Source organism: Toxotes jaculatrix, chromosome 12 (assembly GCF_017976425.1).
Source record: "Toxotes jaculatrix isolate fToxJac2 chromosome 12, fToxJac2.pri, whole genome shotgun sequence".
In the NCBI taxonomy this organism is placed as follows: domain Eukaryota; kingdom Metazoa; phylum Chordata; class Actinopteri; family Toxotidae; genus Toxotes; species Toxotes jaculatrix.
The window spans coordinates 20,604,940-20,619,569 of NC_054405.1; the positions used below are offsets into that span (position 1 = coordinate 20,604,940).

Below are 14,630 nucleotides of genomic sequence, written 5' to 3' on the forward strand. Positions count from 1 at the left end.
ATGTATTCATGGCTCAAATGTAGATAAAATGAAAAATATTCCTCTGGTTTTGTCTTTTGTTTAAATTATGATTTATTAATGTAATCAGTTATGTAATAAAAATGTCCCACTGGTGACAGCAGATGTACCTGCTGCCTCACGCCACATTAACTCTGAAATCCTGTAACACCGGTATGTTTGTCCTCTAATCAGGAGAGACTGGATTTCGCCATGAAGGAGATCATATTTGACCTGCTGAGTGTTGGGAAACCTGCCAAAGCCTTCAGTCTCAACCCAGAGGTAAAAAAGAAAGCAGACACAGACATTCAATCATATCCACTCAGTCAACAGTGTATCCCCCACGGCATGTTACAGGGATGAGCAATGCAGTTTTTATTTGCAGTCTTCAGTCAGCGAGGGCGTAAGGAACAGTATGTTCTCCACTGGAGCTTTGAAATTAAATACACCACCAAAATCATTAACCACCGTCTCAGCTGTGTTAAAGAGATGCACTTAGGGTTAATCATAAACAATGTGATTACAGGTCTGTAGTCACATGAACAGAAACAAACCGTGAAAAGCACTGCAGTTTAAAGGGGAACTCCACTGACTTCACACATCAAAGTCTTTGTGGCTCCACAGGGAGCTGCACGAAATCTGATGAACTGCCTCAAGTGATGTCACTTGAATCAGCGTCAGCTGGGGCTGAAGACAACAAGTTTGAAAATGAAAAAAAATCTGGGGGGTGTGGAGTGAGCTTACCAGATCTTTGTAGCCCTCTGTTCATCAGCTTCTCCTAACATAACCCACCCAAATATTGACAATGACAGTACGACACATAGGATTGGAAGATTGCAATATATAAATAATTAATTTTATGTATGTTGTTGTAGATTGTGATTATTGAATTAGAAAAACACACCCCTTATTGAGCAGCGCTGAATTATCAAATATGGTTTCAAAATAAATATAAATAAAAATTATCATGTGGCATGTAATAAGGAGCTTTGTCTGTCTTCCAGCGAATGAACATAGGTCTACGGGCGTTCCTGGTGATAGCAGATGCCCTGCAACAAAAGGACGGAGAGCCCCCTATGCCCAACACAGGAGCCACTCTGCCCTCTGGGAACTCTCTGAAGAAGAAGAAAACTTACCTCAGCAAAACGCTTACTGAAGAGGAAGCCAAACTGATAGGTCTGTCTGTGTCTGTAAGCATTCAAGCTAGTGTAATGTAACTTTAGTCTCTAACTCCACTACTGTCTGTTTCTGTTTCCTGCAGGCATGTCCTTGTACTACTCCCAGGTGCGAAAGGCTCTGGACAACATCCTTAGACACTTGGACAAGGAGGTGGGGCGTTGCATGATGCTCACCAGCGTCCAGATGCTCAACAAAGAACCAGAGGACATGATCACGTATGTTTCTGCATTTCAGTGCTAAGGGTTATTCTATTCAGTCAAAACAATTAAGGCCTGTTTTAAAAAAGAAACACAGAATTGTGAACATAAATTATATTTATATTATGTTGTTCTACCGTCTGAGCTTTTGGTACAGTACCTGACAAATGATGATACATTTGGTTTTCACTCTGACAGTGGTGAAAGGAAGCCTAAAATCGACCTGTTCAGGACATGTGTGGCTGCTATTCCTCGCATCCTTCCTGATGGCATGTCCAAACCTGAGCTCATTGACCTGCTCTCACGGTGAGTTAGAGACAGGAAAACCTTAATGTCTTTATCTCAGGTCAGTCCTGTAGAGTTTTTAAGTGCTGTGTATAAATCACTAATAATTTTATTGATCAACTTCATCGATTTATTTCATTACTATCTTTGTCAGCAAGATCCTGTTTATTCTGCTTTGTTGATATGTGGTCATCTATCCCTCAGACTTACAGTGCACATGGACGATGAGCTGCGTCTTATTTCCCAGAACTCCCTGCAGAGCTTGTTGCTGGATTTCTCAGACTGGAGGGAAGACGTCCTGTTTGGTTACACACATTTCCTTCTGCGCGAGGTATAACGGAACTTGACAGCAACCTTGACAGTACAATAGACAGTGATTATATCTGCATTTGCCTTGTTTAGACATGTATTCTGGCTTGGTTTATCATAACTGATAAACACTATATAACAGAAGACAATAGAAAGACAGATTGACACTATAAGACCAAAGTTGCTCAAAAGAGACATTTTTCTACTCTTGTATCTTAATTGGTCGTTTTACCATTTACAGAGTGATTAGTAATGATAAATGTATATTTAATTCATTCATTCATTCCTGCTGTTAATAACACCAGAAATAATGTTTTCATAATCACACAGAATCCTAAATTCTGAAAATCCAGGTCAAATAGAGAACTAATTTAGCAATAAAAAACTCAAAGTCTCAAAGTAGGTTGCTACAACAGCACTTTTCTGTCTCTTTTTTATGTGTGCTAATTGTTTTAAACCAATACCCATGGAACATTGCCCCTAGTTATCTGTCTCCATGGTTTATGATCTAAGTAGGTTGTTGTAGCTTACCCTTGCAAAATTATCTTCTGCGCCAAAGGAGGCTAACCAGAAGCTACAGGAAAAACACAACTGGAGTGATCCAAAAAGCATTATCCTTTCTGAATTAACCAGCATATGCTAAAAATATAGACACGGGCTGCCCTTTTGTACACGTTCCTCTCTAAACTATTCCAGGTCCAAGACACCCATCAGGGTCTGCAGGATGCATCTGTGAAGCTCCTTCTCCAGCTGCTCACACAGTGGAGGTTAGCTCTGCAGCTTCAGGGGAAGATGCGAGGCGGAGTTGAGGTTTGTACAGCACAGAGCTAATGATATATCTTTCCACTCAGATGTCAATTACTGGTCAAACAATGTAACTTGAAATAGTATTTGTTTCTCTTGCTAACTTCCCCTACCTCTGTGTCTTCCCTCTCCTCTCAGGCCAGCCCCAGACTGCCTGATCGAAGCCCTCATTGCTCAGTGCTGCATGCGGTTGAGGGCCTGGCTCTTCTGCTCCTGTGCTCGTGTCAGATCAGCACAAGGAAGCTGGCGGTCGGTGTGTTAAGAGAAATACGCTGCCTCTTCACAGCTCTGGGACATGCTGAGGTACAGGACAGGACAGTGCATTTAAACGCCTGTATAAGTTGTAAGTGACTGGCAAAATAGACAAATATATCAGACAGCTGGTGGCAAATTGTCACTAAAGAAAGACAAAGGACATGGAAATAGCTGGATGGTAGGAGAGTCATCTGACTGTAGGTGTGATTAGAGATGCAGCACATGGAGCCCATGAATTCTCTCACATTGTATGACTAAGTTTTAAAAATAGCTGATTCTATAAATATCTCCCCCTTCAGGATGATGACAAACCCATGATAGAGGTCATGGACCAGCTGAGCCCAGCTGTAATGGACAGCTTTGTTCATGTGGCTGTCTCTGACTCTGTAAGTGTATTTATCTAAAGAGTGCATCAGTAACATTAGTATATCAGATCAATTATTAATATCACAACCTTTTAAATTACATCTTTTGCTGTTGTGCATCATTCTTAAATTGCTCCCCTCCCCTCCTTTAGTCCACCTTGCCACTCAGCCATCACGTTGACCTCCAGTGGCTTGTGGAGTGGACGGCTCGACTAGTGAGCAGTTCTTATGACGTGAAGAGCCCGAGCCATGTCTGGATCTTTGCTCAGTGTTTGAAGGACCCGTGGGTGCTCTGTCTGCACATCTTCTTGAGACAGGAGCACTTGCCCAAACACTGCCCCATCGCGCTGGGATACGCCTGGCCCTACGCTTTCACACGACTACAGCTGCTACTGCCACTGGTTGACCCCAAGTACTAGAACACACATTAATTACACTGCACTTTTCTGGAATTAAACCAAACCAACAACAAGTACTAAGGAGCGTCCTGCATGTCTGTGGCCATAGAATGATCACATACCTCATACAACAAGTGATATATGTTTATGAAAGATTAAGATATCTGACCGCCTACCTCTTCTTCTTCCTTTTCACCTCTTTCTATAGCAGCCCAGTGAATGCTAAGAAGACCAGCACGGCAGGCTCCAGTGACAGCTACATCTCACTGTGGCGTAACTACCTAATCCTGTGTCTGGGTGTGGCTAAGCCAAGCATCATGTCGCCCGGTCATCTCAGAGCTTCCACACCTGAGATTACTGCCACCACGCCCGACGGCAGCGTCACCTACGACAACAAGGTGTGTGTTTGTGCTAAAAAAAAACAAAAAGATAACCACGGGTCTTCAACGTGATGTCTTCAGATATCTTGTTTTGTACAAACAGCAGTCAGAAATAAAAAGATATTAATTTCAATATTAAACAGAAAAGCAACAGATCCTAACATTAGAGAAGCTGGGACCACATGTGATTGCTATTTTTAGTTGAAAAATGACTTCAATATTTATCGATTATCAAAATGGTTGCAGATTAATTTTATATCTCTTTACTTTGATCTGTGTTTGTGTATTTTATTTTATTGCTCAGGTGATAGGCACTCCCTCAGTTGCCTGGCTTTTAAAACAGCTTGTCCCGCTGATGAGAGCTGAAAGTCTGGAGATCACAGAGTCTCTGGTGCTGGGGTTTGGATGCACAAATGCCCTGGTCTTCAGGTACCGCATAAATACACACTTACAGAAACGCACACTACTTGCATCTTACATGTTTGTTCGTGTAAAACGATTTCTGATTTAATGCTCAGATGACTGTTCAAGAATAATAAAATAGCTGTTTGCTATTGCTATGCAACCCAGGCCTGTTTTTCTCTGGTGTGGGCTTTTGCTTTGACAGTCAGTAAACACACAAAGCTTGAATGCAGGACACTGGATAGATGTAGATTACAAAAGAAAATTCTAGGTATGCTAGATTAGTTTACATCGTACATAAGAATCTATTACCTTTTCCCATCTGTCTGTACATTCTCCTCATAGCTGAGATGACCTGCATACCTCACTGACATTTAGAGAACAAACATCTCTGATCTACAGGGAAATTATTAGAGGGACAGAGACGTATCACATTTTTCCAAGTACAGTGGTTCCATTGTGAAACGGAGGTATTTCATTTTAAAAGAGATCATCTATTTTTAAACTGAAATGTTTTCCAAAAGGGCGTTCATTGTTTTTAAAGAGATTAAGGTTTCCCCAGACAGATTTTTCTAACATTACTGTGTTTGAGGATTAGCAGTTTCAGGGCATGTGACATTTGGGTTGCAGAAGAAGGATATCTGTTACAAACCATTCTCTTCCCTTAAATCAGACCATCCTCTGTGTATAAGGAGGGAAGATTTAATCAGTCTCATTTAGCAACTCAGCAATGAGGCAATCAATTGATTATTGGCCCTTCTGATCCTGTGTGTCTACAGGGAGCTAGTGGAAGAACTCCATCCACTGATGAAGGAAGCACTGGAGCGTAGGCCTGAGGTAAAACACAAACATAGACATACACACAGAGTGAAACACAGACTGGAATCTCAGACTGGAAATTATGAGAATATTCTGTACATGAAGGATAACTTTAATCCAAAGTCAGTCCTCTCTGGAACAGACCAGTTACAAAGAGTGTTATACATAGCGCATGCTCATAGATATTAGAGATGTTTTCCAGAAGTAAATAATTTAGTATTTATGAAAATGGAAGTATGGATTAAAAAAACAGTGGATGTGTATTAACACACATTTTTTAAATTTCAGCTGCAGAATTGGCTTTGTTCGTTTAAGGACTTGAAGATGTGGTGTGCACTGTGTATGGTACAGTAAACTGAAAACCTGCCTGTGCTTTCAGAACAAGAAGCGCAGGGAGAGGAGGGATCTTCTCAGGCTGCAACTGCTGAGGATCTTTGAACTGTTGGCCAGTGCAGGAGTGATCAGTGACAGGTAGCACACACATTTCATCTGCTCAGCATCATTTAATTGTTTGCTTTAGTCTTCCCTTGTGCACATATAACATTCCCCATCAAACAAAATGATGGTCTCTGTGATTACCGAAATTAGATTTCCTTTTCTTCCTCTTTAGCACCAACGGAGCACTGGAGCGTGATTCCCTGGCACTGGGTGCCTTGTTCCTTGAGTATGTGGATTTAACCCGGATGCTTCTGGAGGCTGAGAATGAGAAGGAGCTGGATGTGCTTAAAGACATCAGGGCCCATTTCAGTGGAATGGTGGCCAATCTCATCCAGTGTGTTCCTGGTAAATAATTTTATTCCTCTTTAAGGATGTAATATATAAAAAAAATACATTAGTGTTTCAGTAGTAGTCGATTCAGTAGTTGTGGCTTTAGCAGTTTAAATTTGCAGATGTAAATTTAAATTTGTAGTCTGTCTCCTATTTGACCGTTTAGTGTTCTCTCTCACATCTCGTCAGTCCACCACAGGCGATTCCTCTTCCCTCAGCAGTCTCTGAGACACCATCTCTTCATCCTCTTCAGCCAGTGGGCTGGACCATTCAGTGTCATGTTCACCCCCCTCGACCGTTACAGTGACCGCAACCACCAGATCACACGCTACCAGTACTGCGCTCTCAAGGTAAGTGACTTCCAAACTCCCAAACCCTGCTACACAGCAGGAGTTATGCTGTCTTTTTCTAATCTTTCATTGTACAGTATTTTATAGAAACCTAAGCATTAACTCAACTCAACTTCTGTCACCCAGGCTATGTCAGCAGTTCTGTGTTGCGGTCCAGTGTTTGACAACGTTGGTCTCTCTACCGACGGATATCTCTACAAATGGCTTGACAACATCTTGGCCTGCCACGACCTACGGGTATTTCAGATCTTTCATCTACTCTTTAGCTCAGTTTTCCTGCATACTGTTGCTCATTTTGTGCTATGTCCTGTCTGTGGAATAGTCCCTTTACATGATAACGTGTTTGCCACAGGTGCACCGTCTGGGGTGTGAGGTGGTGATTCTGCTCTTAGAGCTGAACCCAGACCAAATCAATCTGTTCAACTGGGCCGTGGACCGCTGCTTCACTGGATCTTACCAGCTGGCTTCTGGCTGCTTCAAGGCCATCGCCACTGTCTGTGGTAACAGGTAGGGAATCATTCATAGGTTAGAATCTGCCCGGCTTTTCTCTTTCAAGGCACTGAAGATTATTTTGCCTTGTTTTTCCAGGAATTACCCATGTGACCTAGTGACCTTGCTCAATCTGGTTCTGTTCAAAGCCTCAGACACCAGCAGGGAGATATATGAGATATCCATGCAGCTGATGCAGGTACATTCACACATGCATAATACAAAAAAAACAAAGACACACATCCAATGTAAATATCAACTGCACATGAAGATACGGAAAGGAGAACAAAGCAGAAAGCCATAACCTGTCAATGCACTGTGACTGTTAAAGATCAATAAATTTGTCTGCAGGTGTTGGAGTCTAAGCTGTGTGCATACTCTAAGCGCATGGTGGAGCAGAAGCCGGGTAATATTTTGTATGGAACGCATGGCCCCCTGCCTCCCCTTTACAGCGTCAACCTGTCCCAACTGTCCATCCAGCTGGCCAGCATGTACCCAGAGCTCACTCTGCCTCTTTTCTCAGGTAAATACTATCTCTCCACACTATTATGTCTTAACAAGCATTACTTGTGTTACTGAACACCTTTAAAGAAAGCTTAGCTTCCTCAAGGCACTGCAAACATTAATTCCTCTGACATTTTTTTTTTTTGCCTGTACAGAGGTGAGTCAACGTTTCCCAACTACCCACCCAAATGGCAGACAGATCATGCTATCCTACCTGCTTCCCTGGCTTAGTAACATTGAGCTTGTGGACACTGGGCTCCTACCCCCTGCCTCAAGCCCCTGCACACCAGAGGAAGAAACTCGTGGCCAGGCACAGGGCATGGGTCTGTCCCCAAGTCTGAGAGGTAATGGCTGGGGCTCCCTGCAGGCGACCTCGCTGGTGCTCAACAACCTCATGTTCATGACTGCTAAGGTGGGAAGCCATGTTTGTGCTTGTGTGTGCATTTACTCTTTCTTTCCCTGTGACATCTCCTGCCTTTCAACTGGATGTTTTTTTTTTCTTTACATTACCAGTACGGAGACGAGGTTCCTGGCCCGGAAATTGAGAACGCCTGGAACGCACTGGTGTCCAACGAGAGGTGGAGCAACAACTTACGGATCACCCTGCAGTTCCTTATCAGCCTGTGTGGCGTCAGCAGTGACACCACACTGTTGCCTTACGTAAGTTTAGTCTGTACACGCTTGGAGTAACGTTTGAAACTCTTCAAAGTGATTTAGTGGTAAAATAATGTAAAATATAATAAAATGTAAATGATTGCCACAAAGACACTGAGTGCATTACATTTAATGATAACAAATACCTTAAGAAATATGTAGAGATAATGTGGGATAAATCAATTAAAATTGTATATTTGTATCTGCTTTAGATCAAGAAGGTGGTGATCTATTTGTGTCGCAACAACACGATCCAGACTATGGAGGAGCTCCTGTTTGAACTGCAGCAGACTGACCCTGTCAACCCTGTGGTCTTGCACTGTGACAACCCTCCTTTCTACCGTTTTGCTGCCAGCAACAAAGCCTCCACCTCACAGACAGGTGAGAGGAGAAGTTCCTGTCCTATGTCACATGATATTACCACCCCAACACTGACTGTCCATTTGAACTTGACAGCTGAAGATTATCTCCAATGTCTCCTATGTGTAGGCACTACCTCCAGCAGTAACACTGTGGTAGCTGGTCAGGAGAACTTGCCAGACACAGATGAGAACAAGCTGGTCAGAGAGGAAGAGCGGTAAGTATTAAAGCATTTTTATGAAATGGCAAAAAAAATATCTGAATGTATTGTATTATATTAGTCTTTTGGAATATGATTGTACACTGTATAAATATATAAACTCTGAATTTAACTTTTGTTTTCATTAATTTGGTTTCAGCAGGGCGAGGGCTCACAACAGACTAGAGTCTCGCTACAGCAACAGCTCTGGAGGCTCCTACGAGGATGAAAAGAGTAAGCCATCTTGGTTCGCGTGAGAATGAGTGAACAAACTTCCTGGACTTGTACAATTTGTACTTGCACACACACAGCCCAAGGGCACTCACAGTAGTCTGTTACTTGGAAAGAGCTCCAGGATAAGGATTCTTTCTGTCAGTCATTAATGTCCCCCACTGTAACCTAAGAGTTATACAAATTGTCACTAATCCCCTTCATACTTGCATAAAGGTACAGATTGACAGCAGACAGCTCACATGGTGAAACTCACAGGGTTTGTGCTAAAGTGCGAACCCACTGAAGTCAGCATCTCTTTCACTGCAGTTTAATTTTTTTTTAGTTTATACATAGCTGTATATCAGTCATTTACTCTCCCTGTGACACAGATACAACCTCAACTACTGTGCTGGTACTTAGTTAATCTTCAGCAAGCATCTGTGTTGGGATTTTTGTCTGCTGCTGTAGTCCTCATGTGACTAAGAAGGGCTGTAACCTGTGAAGAACAAGCACAGTTCTCATCTAGTGTTAACACTCGACAAGAAAGCGAATCAGGTTTTTGTCACTACCCCGTCAGCATGTGATATATGTTTTAAATATATTTTATTGACTAAATCTTATCTTCTTAGGCGACCCACTCCCACCATACGCTGGGTGGCTCCTGAGTGTTCTGGAGACCAACCATCCTCAGCCGTTACCCATGCCCGTTAACGGAGGCTGCTGGGCTCCTCTGGTTGACTACCTCCCAGAAACCATCACACCAAGAGGGCCGCTGCATAGGTATACACAAACAATCCTAACGTGAGCTCGCACTGTGCAGGCAATTTACTCTGAAAGAAACACAAAATGTGCATATAGAGAAAAGGCTTAGAGTCTGAACAGTGATGTTACTATCAGCAGCGGATCAGCAGAGTCAGCAAAGCAAGGTATTTTCTCACACAGTCGAGTCACACCTACTCACAGATGGTGTGATAAACTCCAGGACAGAATGAAACCTAGCCAGCTCGCTCTGCCTCTGCTATGTAGGGAATGAATATTACAAGGGATCTGCTCATTTATCTTCTCCGTCTCTCTCGACACCTCAGAAACCATTACTTAAAATGAGACGAAAATGAGATTCAGGCTAGATTTATGATGCATGTATTTACCATACATTACAGGAGAGCAGGCTATTATACTGCATTAATTGAGCTTCATATCCAGGCAAATACAGTGTCTGTATCTGGAGTCTGTCATGTTAATTGCCATTCATTTCTAAGATGGATTGTCATTCCTTAACCAATAACGTTTTTCTTTATTGAATTCCTTGAAGAAGGGAATTTGTTTTTTATCGCCATTTTTTATTGCCATTGCTAACTGTCACATCCCCACCCCACAGCTCATCGAAGGGGGAAATATTGTTGATTTGATTTTCTCTCACTGGATTCACGTGTGTTTCGGTCCTCAGGTGTAACATTGCAGTGATCTTTATGACTGAAATGGTGGTGGACCACAGCGTGAGAGAAGACTGGGCTTTACACCTGCCCCTGCTACTACATGCCCTCTTCTTGGGTAGGCATACACAGCACCCACATACACTCTAGATGAAAGAAGACTCACAGATGCACAGCCACAGTGTCATGCATAAACAACAGAACAATTTCCCTTAGGGGATCAGTAAACTATATCTATCTATGTATAAAATCCACACCCTGTCATGTCAGTTTTTGACCAGATGTGTTTTCAGGGTTTCAGGGTTCAGGGTTCAGTGTAATTTCCCCACGGGGATTAATAAAGTATCTCTATCTATCTATCTATCTATTTTGTGGAAAAACTGGACTAGTTGACTGACCAACTGTTTAAAGTCAGAGAAGTTCCATAGCTTGTCTTACTCTTATCTCCCTATGAGTGAATATGAGGTGGATTTAAATGGAACTTGAACTAAAAAGATCAAATCAAAAATCATCATTCACTGTCCAAACATAGTGTTTGCACACCAACACATACACACAAAAATAGCCTTGAGGTGTATGTGTTTTCTATGACGTCCAATAAGCTCATAGCGTGACAGTGTGAGGTTTTATCTCCATCCCACATGGGCATGCGTTTCAGGACAGACAGTTCACTCTTCTCGTCACCACAGACAGAGACACATTCCCCAGGGCCTGCATTTCTCACTTTATTATCTACCATGTGGATACATACCTGGCCTGTCAGATGAGCAGAAATGTGTTATTATGTACTCTGCATATTCAGCATACTAGCCTTCAAGTTCAGACTGTTCATTATCGTCCAATCTGTGTTACTGTGCGCATGAAGTTGTCTAAGAATCCATGTTGTATTGTTTCATGATGATGAACAGGAGATACTAGCGCCTTCGTTGGGAGTTGTCATCGCAACCAAAGAAGCACAACAAACCATCGTGGCCATTTAAGAAACTGTACATCAACATTTCTGGGTTTAGCAACAGCAACAGAGTTATTTTTATTCTGTTGATTATATTATAAAGTAATTAATACCTTCATTACAAATTTGTATCTACAACAAGACATAAACAGACAAATATCTGTGTATTACAATCTGCGTTCTACTTTGTGTGCATTATCCTAATCCTGTTGTGTATTTTATTGGTCAGGTCTGGACCACTACAGACCAGAGGTCTATGAACACAGCAAACGCCTCCTTCTCCACCTCCTCATTGCCCTCTCATGCAACAACAACTTCCAGGTGAGAATGGGATCCTAGTGCTTGTTATTATTTTAGCCTGAATCAACATCACACTGCACATTGTAGCAACGGAAAGGTCATCAACAGGGCGTTGGCCAAATTTCACTAGCAACTGAAGAACCGCTCTTTTTCCAGGTAATAGCCTCAGTTCTGATGCTGACCAGAGAGATCAGTGACAACAAGACTCTCACCATTAAGTCCAGCTACCACACAGAGTACCAGCAGTCACGTAAGAAGATACACACATTTATTAATCCTGTGACATTTACCAGTTTATATAAATTATTGTTCATTCAGTTTTCATGTGACAGAACTAATAGATAATGCTGCGGAGCAATATATTGATTGCACACTTAATTTCCCTTAGATGCACCTGACTTCCTGCGAGAATGGCAGGCGTCTCCAGTGGTGGACTCCGGCCTCAGTTCCACCTCCAACTCGTCCTCTGCCAGTCTAGGTGGCGGCAGCACTGCAGGCAGTGTTGGAAATTTGCCCCTTGTAACACCTGATGACCTGGAGGATCTTGAAGATACACCCAATGAGACAGATGAGAAGACTAACAAACTCATCGAGTTCCTCTCCACCAGGTACACACACCTCCACCGATGTTTTGTGTAGTCCTAGAGGCACCATTGCTGCATTGTCATATAAATGTTCGAGAGGGTGTGTTTGTAAAGTATGTGCGTGTGTGTGTACGTGTGTGGGAAAATCTCACTGTAGTGCACGTTGTGTGCACTGTGCATATATTTAAGTGCTTGTGTAACATGTATGTGGTGCTACTGGTGGTGGGTATACAGTGCCTGGAGTACTGTGTTGTTGTTGCTCAGAGCGTTTGGGCCCCTGTGGGTGCACGAGGACATCACACCAAAGAACCCCAACTCCAAGAGCACGGAGCAGCTCTCCAACTTCCTGCGCCACGTCATCTCTGTCTTCAAGGAGTCCAAGTCTGGTGAGACACCCCTCATGTTAATGCTAGATACCTTTCAGTGAGTAACAAGAAGGCTCACTTAGTACTGATTCACCATTCATCCATTTTTTATTTTCATGTGTTTATACAGACTTCCACCTGGAGCAGGAGCTGAGTGATGTGGCTTTACAGACAGCTCTGTGCAGCTCCTCACGTCACTATGCTGGGCGTTCTTTCCAGATCTTCAGGGCCCTCAAACAGCCAATCAACCACCACGCTGTTTCTGACCTGGTCTCACGACTGGTTGAGGTGGTGGGAGAACATGGAGACGAGGTGCAGGTAAGAGAGATGCAAATGAATATGTATGTGGATGCTAATGTTTGTGCTTGAGTAATTCAATAACACACGTGTTTCAGGGCTATGTGATGGAGATACTGTTGACGCTGGAGTCAGTGGTGGTGAATCTAGCAGAGTGTCTGAAAAACAGTGATTTAATGGCAGCTCTCACCAGGTAGGACTCTGCTCTTTATGAGCCTTATGAGTGAAAAATTAAGAATTGAGCCAGTCTTTACATTGCTAAAGGTGTGTTATTTTGCTAGGGATTTGATACAGGAACACATGTATATACATTTTTCCTGTCCGATGTGCAGGACGTCCTCTCCAGACTTTGTGACTAGTGACAAACTGATGAACAGAAAAAGCACAGGTCAGCTGAACTTCCCTGGCCCGGGATTTGCCGGCCTGTCATCACAACGCCACCAACGCTCCTACTCGGTCCCCAAGAAGTTTGGCGAGTGTTGCAACCAGTTGAGCGATCCCCCTCGCAGCGCCACTCTGGATCGCATACAGGCAAGAAAGGAAGATTCTTGTTTAGTCAGATACTTAACGCAGTACATCTCACTTATTCATGTTGTGTTTTGAACAGTTAAAATATACTGTCCTTGTAACCACAGTTGGTCTGTTCCATATTTTGTATGTAAGATGGAAGACTGGTGTACATCAAACTCTCTGATAATTAATGCTGATGAAACAAAGAAACTTCATACATATACATGAATCATACAGATGTGCTATAATGTCTCACTTTCTGATCCATCTGTAGAAATTGCTGATAGGAAAATACATTGACTATGAACTAAATTGAGTGATAGAGTATTGATGCTACATATAGGAAAGCTAGTCAGAGTTTATTTCTTATAAGGAAATGAAGAGGACTTGGCATCAGGCAAAATGTTTTGGAAAGAATGTATATCAGCTGGATAGAATTCAAGTGTTTAACATCTCAGGCTAACACGGTAACTTGACTACACATAAAAACAAACTGGCTTGGGTTGTAAAAGCAGTTAGGGAAATTGTTGGTCACTAGCAAAGATCATTAGATGCTCTGTGTAATACTGCTGCACATAAGGACGTGCCCTAGATTCTTAATTTAATTTAATTTGAATTTGAATTAAAATTTCATTTATTTTCAATCTACAGGCCTGCAACAGTCACGGTCTGACTCGATCAGGAAGAATCCCTGGCTCCTGCACGTCATCAACCAATCGTATCGATCCCAATGTTCTGTCAGATCCTGCTCATGTTTCCCATCCGTCATCAATACTGGCCACAGTCTTCTGGGTGGCGGTGTCACTCATGGAGTCAGACTTTGAGTTTGAATATCAAATGTCACTTCGCCTTGTCCACAAGCTGCTGTCAAAGGTAGATAAGATGAAACTTACTGATCTTACGGAGAAAGTTATGTAGCTGTAGAAGCAAAAGTTATGGCAAAGATAAAACTAGAAGCAGAAGAGTTTAAACACTTCCTGAAGGTTATGCTGCTCCCTACTGGACCAAGACATCAGACCAACCAATTCATCATAAGATCCTTACACTGTTCCTAGAAATTTTACAATTTATTATATTTTAAAATTAAAGCTTCCTTTAATGTAAACACAAGGGAATGACAAGAACAGCTATCAGCACTCTTGTACCAGCAACGGGCTCCATGCTATTTCACTTGAGCTTACTCAAGTTTAAAATACAAATGCCGCGTAATACATTTCATTCAGACACTAAATGCTGTTACCTGCTTCAGGTAAACCAATAAA

General features: G+C 42.4%; 1 protein-coding gene across 7 annotated transcripts in view; it reads left to right on the forward strand.

Annotated features, from left to right (window-relative positions):
- The window catches only part of fryb (furry homolog b (Drosophila)), a 46,428-nt gene that overhangs the window by 21,825 nt on the left and 9,973 nt on the right, over positions 1-14,630 (forward strand). For 4 of the 7 annotated variants that reach the window (XM_041052508.1, XM_041052511.1, XM_041052514.1 and 1 more), the window contains 34 exons: positions 193-279; positions 1,002-1,173; positions 1,259-1,391; positions 1,572-1,679; positions 1,863-1,989; positions 2,664-2,777; positions 2,910-3,074; positions 3,326-3,412; positions 3,544-3,803; positions 3,998-4,187; positions 4,474-4,598; positions 5,351-5,408; positions 5,770-5,861; positions 6,001-6,173; positions 6,348-6,508; positions 6,635-6,745; positions 6,861-7,015; positions 7,097-7,196; positions 7,349-7,520; positions 7,657-7,913; positions 8,015-8,161; positions 8,368-8,536; positions 8,645-8,732; positions 8,875-8,948; positions 9,557-9,707; positions 10,375-10,478; positions 11,542-11,633; positions 11,769-11,862; positions 12,001-12,220; positions 12,431-12,582; positions 12,692-12,879; positions 12,957-13,051; positions 13,191-13,389; positions 14,020-14,241. In XM_041052508.1, the coding sequence (XP_040908442.1) occupies positions 193-279; positions 1,002-1,173; positions 1,259-1,391; positions 1,572-1,679; positions 1,863-1,989; positions 2,664-2,777; positions 2,910-3,074; positions 3,326-3,412; positions 3,544-3,803; positions 3,998-4,187; positions 4,474-4,598; positions 5,351-5,408; positions 5,770-5,861; positions 6,001-6,173; positions 6,348-6,508; positions 6,635-6,745; positions 6,861-7,015; positions 7,097-7,196; positions 7,349-7,520; positions 7,657-7,913; positions 8,015-8,161; positions 8,368-8,536; positions 8,645-8,732; positions 8,875-8,948; positions 9,557-9,707; positions 10,375-10,478; positions 11,542-11,633; positions 11,769-11,862; positions 12,001-12,220; positions 12,431-12,582; positions 12,692-12,879; positions 12,957-13,051; positions 13,191-13,389; positions 14,020-14,241 (4,842 nt within the window). The remainder of the gene's footprint in view (positions 1-192; positions 280-1,001; positions 1,174-1,258; positions 1,392-1,571; positions 1,680-1,862; positions 1,990-2,663; positions 2,778-2,909; positions 3,075-3,325; positions 3,413-3,543; positions 3,804-3,997; positions 4,188-4,473; positions 4,599-5,350; positions 5,409-5,769; positions 5,862-6,000; positions 6,174-6,347; positions 6,509-6,634; positions 6,746-6,860; positions 7,016-7,096; positions 7,197-7,348; positions 7,521-7,656; positions 7,914-8,014; positions 8,162-8,367; positions 8,537-8,644; positions 8,733-8,874; positions 8,949-9,556; positions 9,708-10,374; positions 10,479-11,541; positions 11,634-11,768; positions 11,863-12,000; positions 12,221-12,430; positions 12,583-12,691; positions 12,880-12,956; positions 13,052-13,190; positions 13,390-14,019; positions 14,242-14,630) is intronic. The other 3 variants (XM_041052512.1, XM_041052513.1, XM_041052510.1) reach the window with 2 other exon arrangements.